This window comes from Ipomoea triloba, chromosome 8 (assembly GCF_003576645.1).
Source record: "Ipomoea triloba cultivar NCNSP0323 chromosome 8, ASM357664v1".
In the NCBI taxonomy this organism is placed as follows: Eukaryota; Viridiplantae; Streptophyta; class Magnoliopsida; order Solanales; family Convolvulaceae; genus Ipomoea; species Ipomoea triloba.
In genome coordinates this window covers 6,085,149-6,093,389 of record NC_044923.1, presented here as the reverse complement: position 1 = coordinate 6,093,389, position 8,241 = coordinate 6,085,149, and the positions used below count along the sequence as shown (strand labels likewise).

At 56.6% G+C, this 8,241-nt stretch overlaps 1 protein-coding gene across 1 annotated transcript; it reads right to left on the bottom strand.

Moving 5' to 3' along the window:
• Nucleotides 1–3,946: 3,946 nt before the first annotated feature.
• Nucleotides 3,947–7,959, bottom strand: LOC116027642. The gene is made up of 2 exons (XM_031269347.1): nt 5,060–7,959; nt 3,947–4,958 (listed from the first exon to the last, which is right to left on the bottom strand). Exons 1-2 carry the CDS (start codon nt 7,957–7,959, stop codon nt 3,947–3,949), a joined length of 3,912 nt encoding a protein of 1,303 aa, XP_031125207.1.
• Nucleotides 7,960–8,241: the final 282 nt, after the last annotated feature.

The window sequence follows — 8,241 nt, the reverse complement described above, 5'->3', positions numbered from 1 at the left end:
TTAAATGCGCCTTTTATAGCGGATATGGCCAGGCCTACTCCGGTCGGGCTGCATGCAGGACACGCGGCGGACATGCACCGGTCACGCTATTGGTCCAATGCGCTTACGATAGGTGGATATGAGACCCCCACTTCGAATCCCGCCCGGGTTGCCGCGGCGGCCCGGAGTGTAGTGTACAAGGCTCGGCAGACCGGGAATAGAATCTAAGGGCCTGGCTGAGTCCTTATTCAGAGAGAGATCGGGATACGGAGACCGGATTTTATCCCTATCATCTAGCCCCCCAGCCCGGTCTTTTACGATCGCTGAGGAAAAAGTCCGGGCTGTAAGATCGGATCCGGGTTGCACTATCCATGGTTGATCAACAGAACGGGACAAGGAAAACGTCGTCGGCGGGTGTCGTCAGCCCTAGTGTCCACGTGTCACGTTCGCACGAGCCTCGGAACTTGGGCCTAGGCTAGGTCTACGGCGTGGGGAGCCGAACCGTCAGCCCCTTCTTTCTCCCTCTATAAAAGCGTGGTACGTACGGTGTTTCCGGCTTTCACGAACGAGACAAACTCAGAGCCTCCCGAACTACCTAAACTTCCCGATCTCAGCGTTGTCGACCTCAGCACATTTTCGACTTTCTTCGACAGGTAACTCCTTTTGCTTATACTCGTAGATACATTCATTCTATGATTTCGGGCGGTCTCGAGTCCCGGGCTGACCTTAGTAAGACACCTCCTTGTCCTTGCTAGGTACAGCCATGAGCGGATCGGATAGTCAAAACCTATCCAACCACGACTACGGCGACTCGGTCGAAGTCGGATCGTTCACGGTCTCGACTTATGACTCTGACCTCAACGCCATAGAGACTTACTCAGGAGAACCCGAGGGCTCAGATCGGGCTCATAACCAACTGAGGGCCGAGAATGACGAAGCAGACTCTCGGCCCGTTATGGAGCCTCTTTCCTTAGAAGCAGGGCCCTCAGGTCGAGGGAAGCCTGCCCCTACGGCCTATGGTAGGGACTGGTTCGCCGGTCTACCAGTCGATTCTACCCCTCCAGTGGCCGCCAGCAGGATCCGATTAGACAGCAGCGGCCTGCGGCGACACACCAGTCTTCTCACTCGCGGGGAGATCGAAGAAGTCTCGGCCCTGTTAACCGGGACTGTTAACTATGAGACCAAACGGTCATTAGGGAGCATCGTCGACCGAACGAACGGGGACTGGCTCGGGATGCACTTGGATTCCATCAAGGCCCCGTTGACCTTCCCGTTCCACCCCTTTTTGCTGGGTTTCATGAAGTACTATGGTGTTTTGCCCGGGCAGATTGCCCCTAATGCCCACCGTACTCTCGCATGCTTCCCACAAATATGTAACCGCCACGGTCTCCCAGCGACTCTAGAGCTTTTCCGGTACCTCTTCTCGGTCCGGCCTCTATCTATCAAGCACGGGGGTGGCGTTCTATGCATACAGTCTCGTGAGCACTTCTGCAAAATTTTACATTTGCCCGAAAACAATAGAAGCTGGAAAAACCGGATCCTGTCGGTCCAATACCCGTGGCCGCTTCCTGTTGACCGAGAGTGGCCAGAGTTCGCGACGGAGCACAAACGACCTAGGAAAAGCCGGGCTCTAGATGACGCGGCCATAAAGATTTCCGCCGAGGAATACGAGTACGAGGTCTTCCGATCTCCCGAGGAATACCTGGAAGCAAACCTCGAGCCCCCCAGATATGATTTGCCCGAGAAGTACACGCCTAAGAGGGCGGTGGTGACGGTTGCCGTCAGACCTCCCCCTCCTGAGGCTGGGTCACGAGGTTTGTAAGACTTACCGATCCGAGGTCGGTTTTACGAAGGTCGGTATACTAAGTCTTTTCTTCTCTGCTTTCAGGTGCCATGAGGAGCTTCCCGGTATCAGCTCGTCCGCCTGCACCCGCCAAGAAGATCAGTCTGGGGGCTAAGAAGGTCGAGCCCTCGAAGCCTGCGGATCCTACCGGCGAGGCGCCAGTGCCCGTCGGTCTACCTTTGGACGCGACCCACCCTGCCGATCTGAACAACGAGCAGGATGCAGCCCGGGCTGCCAAGCGAGGGAAAGAGAAAGAGGTGCCCGAGGTCGAGGAGGTCGCGGTCGTGAAACGTTCCCGTCGCGACGGGTCCGGGTCCACGACACCCGTGATCGACGTGCTCATGAAGCACGGGGACGAATCCTCGGCCGCTCTGCTAACGAGGATCTGCGCCGCGGCTCCTCCTCCGGAGAAGACAAGCGGATGGTCGACCGCTCTGGTGGGAGAGCGCATCGCTCGCGACCTCATCCAGGTATCGCGANGCCCGGGCTGCCAAGCGAGGGAAAGAGAAAGAGGTGCCCGAGGTCGAGGAGGTCGCGGTCGTGAAACGTTCCCGTCGCGACGGGTCCGGGTCCACGACGCCCGTGATCGACGTGCTCATGAAGCACGGGGACGAATCCTCCGCCGCTCTGCTAACGAGGATCTGCGCCGCGGCTCCTCCTCCGGAGAAGACAAGCGGATGGTCGACCGCTCTAGTGGGAGAGCGCATCGCTCGCGACCTCATCCAGGTATCGCGAAGTGATTAATCGTGTTCTTGTTAGCGTCTACCGGTCTTCTCACCACCTTTCTCTTTTAGATGGCGCACTCGGTCACCGATCTGTATGCCCGGGCCAAGGACGGGGACGAGATCCATCGTCGGGACGTGGCCCCGCTCAAAAGGTCCCTTGCTAAGAGGGAACAGCGGATTAAAGAGCTCGAGGGGAAACTGAAGGCGGCTGAAGAGACCGGACGGAGGATCCTGGAGCGGGCTGATTTCGGCGAGAAGGTTTTGACGGATCCCGTCCTCCTGGCTAAGCATATCTGCCGAGGGCGGGAGACAGGTGAGGCCGTTCTTGCGGCCATCTCGCGCACGCCGGTCGGGGAGGACTTAATGTACGAGTTCGGGACTTGGGCGTTCAACAGTGGTCGTCGAGCCATGCAGAACGACGTTCGAGCTGCCTTAGAAGTCTCGATCGACGACGACGACCTCCACAGGGTTTTGGCCGTGCTTCCCGAAGAGGTGCCCGACCCTGGTCCGACGCCGTTCTCAACCGTCTCTGAGGGGCAAGTACTACCAGTCTCTTTCACCGACGCTTCCGCTGGACCAACGGCGGAGGATGCGGAAGCCCCCGATGCTGGACCAGCGGCAGAGGGTGCGACGGAGCCTGGGGTCGAGCAGTCGGCCGAACGCCCTTAGACAGTAAACGCGGGAGCCCGGCCTCGTTATGCCGGGTATTATTTCGTTTTGACGACCTTTGAGTCGTTTCGTTTCGAGAGCCCGGCCTCGTTGTGTCGGGCGATACTCTTATCTTAACGGCCTTGGAGCCGCTTTCACTCGTAACATCTTTTGCTTTCTCTTTTTGAACGCTTACTTTTGCATTAAGGTCCGAAGACCGGTAACCGGGCACCTACTCCCGGGGTGAGCACCTTGCTCTCACCATTAAGTTCCGAAGACCGGTAACCGGGCACCTTGCTCCCGGGGTGAGCACCTCGCTCTCACCATTAAGGTCCGAAGATCGGTAACCGGGCACCTTGCTCCCGGGGTGAGCACCTCGCTCTCACCATTAAGGGCCGAAGACCGGTAACCGGGGACCTTACTCCCGGGGCGAGCACCTTGCTCTCACCATGAAGGTCCGAAGACCGGTAACCGGGCACCTTACTCCCGGGGTGAGCACCTTGCTCTCACCATTAAGGTCCGAAGACCGGTAACCGGGCACCTTACTCCCGAGGTGAGCACCTTGCTCTCACCATTAAGGTCCGAAGACCGGTAACCGGGCACCTTACTCCCGGGGTGAGCACCTTGCTCTCACCATTAAACACATTTAACAGGAAAAGTCGACTTGACTGGGCGATGCTACATTTCAAACAGAACAGCCTCGCAGGGCGAAAGTAAATTGGGGCACGCAGGCTCCCGAACCTATTACAAACTATTGATAAAAATGGACCAAATGCTGGGAATTCCAAAAGCGGTCGACCGGTTTGCCAGTGGTGGTTTCGAGCCGGTAGGTCCCCGGTCTCACCACGGCCGAAACGACGTAGGGACCTTCCCAGCTCTGGGCCAATTTCCCGCTCTCTAGCGGTTTGCTGGCCTGTCTCTCTCTCAGCACGTAATCCCCTACCTGAAAGTAGCGGGGGCGCACTTTAGGGTCGCGGTATGCTTTCAATTTCTTTTGATATTCTTCGACCCTCCGGGCTGCGACCTCTCTCCTCTCTTCCACAGAATCCAACCCGGTGATTATCAAGGAGTCATTGCCGTTCTCATCATAGCTCCGCTCTCTAGAGGTCGGTATCCACGCTTCCACTGGCAGGCGGGCTTCGGCGCCATAAACTAGTGCGAAAGGCGTTTCCTTCGTGGCCTCCCGGGGCGTAGTCCGGTACGACCACAAGATGTACGGGAGCTCGTCTGCCCAGCTTCGTCCGGCCGAGTGCAACTTCTTTTTCAGCCCTTCCAGGATGGTTCGGTTCGCGTTCTCCACTTGACCGTTCCCTTGAGGATATGCTACGGAAGAACGGAGCGACCTGGTGCCCACCGTTGCTAAGAAATTTTGGAAATACTCGTTCTCGAACTGTCTTCTGTTGTCGGTCACCAACTGAACTGGAACTCCAAAGCGGGAGATCACGTNGGCGTAGTCCGGTACGACCACAAGATGTACGGGAGCTCGTCTGCCCAGCTTCGTCCGGCCGAGTGCAACTTCTTTTTCAGTCCTTCCAGGATGGTTCGGTTCGCATTCTCCACTTGACCGTTCCCTTGAGGATATGCTACGGAAGAACGGAGCGACCTGGTGCCCACCGTTGCTAAGAAATTTTGGAAATACTCGTTCTCGAACTGTCTTCTGTTGTCGGTCACCAACTGAACTGGAACTCCAAAGCGGGAGATCACGTTTCGCCATATAAACCGAGCGCACTGCTGAGATGTAATCGTCGCTAGTGGTTCGGCCTCTACCCATTTCGAAAAGTAGTCCACAGCAACGATTATGAAGCGGCGTCGACCGGTCAACTGCGGGAAAGGTCCCAAGATGTCTACCCCCCATTTGGCGAACTGTATTGCAGAACTGACCGGATGATAGAAGGTGGCCGGCCTGCCTGGGACCCGGGCGTAAAGTTGACAGGATTCGCACGACTTTGCTAGTGACTCACAGTCTAATTGGATCGATGGCCAATAATAGCCGATCAGCATTATTCTTCTTGCCAAGGCCCGGCCCCCCTGATGGGCAGAGCAAAGTCCGGAATGCAGCTCGGCCATCACGAGTTTGGCCTCAAAGCGGGTTAGACATCTCATCAGCGGCCCTCCATAAGACCGCCGGTAAAGGCGATTGTCGACTATCTGGAAACGGGGAGCTCGCAGCTTTACTTTCCTGGCCCTCTGCTCATTCTCTGGTAAGGTCCCGGTCTCTAAAAATGAACGGAGGTCGGCGATCCAATCATCCGTTTCCGCATCGACCGGTATCACAGGAAGCGCATCCACGCAAGCGGTCTGCAGCTCTTCCACCCGGGCGACCTTCGATATATATTCCGGAGCCTCGTGTGATAGTCGGGATAACATGTCCGCATCCGCATTCTCGGCCCGCGGAATGTGCTCGGCTATGCAAGCGTCGAACGATCCCATAATGGGAATGTGCTCGGCTATGCAAGCGTCGAACGATCCCATAATGGATAAAGCGTAGTCGCGGTACCGGGCTAGCCGTTCCCCTTTTGTTTCGAAATAGTCGCGGTACCGGGCTAGCCGTTCCCCTTTTGTTTCGAAAGCGCCGGTGACCTGTCCGACGACTAGGGCTGAGTCAGTCCGGATCCTCACATGCCAAGCCCCCAGAGAGCGGGCGCGCCGCAGGCCGGCTATGAAGGCCTCGTACTCCGCTTCATTGTTGGTCGGTGAGAAAGCAAGCGACAGGGCGTAGTAAACTTTGAAGCCCTTCGGGCTGGTAAGAACTATACCAGCGCCGGCGCCCTGCTTGCAGCTTGACCCATCTGTTGCAATTTCCCATTCCACCGGGGCAGTGTCGGAGGTCACCGGGGTGGTGCTGTCACGTGCTGAACATTCTACGACGAAATCTGCTACGGCTTGTCCTTTGATGGCCGGTCTCGGCGTGTATTCGATTGCGAACTGGGTCAACATCATTGCCCATTTAATTAACCGACCGGAGGAAGTGGTCGTCCGGAGTATGGCCCCTATCGGTTGATCGGTGAGCACCCGGATCACCCGGCCTTGAAAGTATGGCGTTAACTTCTTAGCGGTCGTGTACAACGCGAATACGACCTTCTCCAGCCGGGTATACCGCAGTTCAGGGCCCTGGAGAGCGTGGCTGATGTAATAAACCGGGCGTTGCACCCCTTCAGGGTCGGTTCGGCATAGCACTGCGCTGATAGCGCGGTCTGATGCGGAGAGATAAATCTGCAACTCTTCACCAGGTTCCGGCCTGGACAACACTATCGGTGAGGCCAAGTACTCTTTCAAACTTTCGAAAGCCCGTTGACACTCATCAGTCCACATGAAGGCGGATGTCTTCTTCAGTGTCTGGAAGAACGGGTGTGCCCGCTCAACAAGTGTCGAGAGGAAGCGGCTCAAGGCGGCCAATCGACCAGTCAGCTGTTGAACTTCTCTAACCGTGGCCGGCGGCCTCATGTCGATTATCGCCTTCACTTTCGCGGGGTTCGGCTCGATTCCTCTCCTTGTCATCATAAACCCGAGAAACTTCCCGGTCTGGACTGCGAAAGTACATTTGGCCGGATTGAGTCTCAGCCGGTTATATCTCATGATCTCAAAGCTCCGTCTCAGGTCGGACGCATGGTCATACTTATCTTTACTCTTTACCAGCATGTCATCGATGTAGGCCTCCATCGTTTTACCGATCAGCTCTCCGAACAAGGTGTTCACCATTCTCTGGTAAGTTGCACCGGCATTGCGGAGACCGAACGGCATAACTCGGTAGCAGTATAGACCGTCTGGAGTAATGAATGCTGTCTTGGCTTCGTCCTCTTCGGCCATCATCACCTGGTGATAGCCCTTGAAAGCGTCCATAAAACTTAAGAGCTCGGCGCCTGCGGTCTCGTCGACCATCTGGTGGATACTCGGGAAAGGGAACGGGTCTAGCGGGCACGCCTTGTTGAGGTCCGTATAATCCACGCACATCCTCCAGGCTGGGGGTTTAGGGACGAGAACTACGTTTGCTAACCACTCGGGGTAGTGAACCTCCCGTATGTGTCCGGCCGCTACCAAAGATTTCGTTTCGGAGCGGACGAACTCTCGTCGGTCGGACGCCAGGTGTCTCTGCTTCTGCTTGACCGGTCGGGAGCCCGGGCGTACGGCTAACCTATGGCATATTGTCTGGCGGTCGATCCCAGGCATATCTTCCGGTCCCCAGGCCAAGATGTCGGCGTATTCCCGAAGGACGACGATGATTGCGGTCCGTAAATCTGGCGATAAGGCCGAGCCAATCTTCACAGTACGTTCCGGTTGAGAGTCCGATAGCGGTACCAACTCGACCTCTTCCGACGGTTCGGGACGTTCGACTCGGGCGTCTCCCTTCTTATTGATGGTGTTCACCCGAGACGTGCTGGTATCTTGTTTCTGTACAGCCCGGACATAGCATCGCCTCGCCGATTGGGGGTCTCCTCTGACCGTGCCTACACCTTCCGGAGTCTGGAATTTCATACATAGGTGCGACATTGATATTATCGCGCCGAGCTGCGATATCCCCGGCCTGCCTAAGATGGCGTTATGAACGCACGCCAAGTCAACGACGACGAACTCCATGGTCACCTGGAGCACTCTCGGGACGGTCCCAACCTCTACGGGCAGGCGGACGACTCCTTCCGGATGGACCATTGCTCCTGTAAAACCTGAGAGCGGTGTCCTGACAGGCATTAACTGGGACCGATCTAACTGAAGCTTTCGGAAGACGTCTAGGTACATAACATTCACACTCGACCCCGTATCCACCATGACTCTCTGTACGTCGACGCCGTTGATGTCTATGGTTACCACCAACGCTTCGGTCGTGCAGTTGGGGCTGCTCGGCAAGTCATGATCGGTGAACACGATACGCTCCACTTTCACACTTTTCTCCGGATTTGACTCATCGACTAGGGCCACGTGTAGATCTCGAGCCCAGTTACGCCGGTTTTCAGCAGTGTCGCCACCTTCCGGTCCTCCGAATATCACNCGTAGTCGCGGTACCGGGCTAGCCGTTCCCCTTTTGTTTCGAAAGCGCCGGTGACCTGTCCG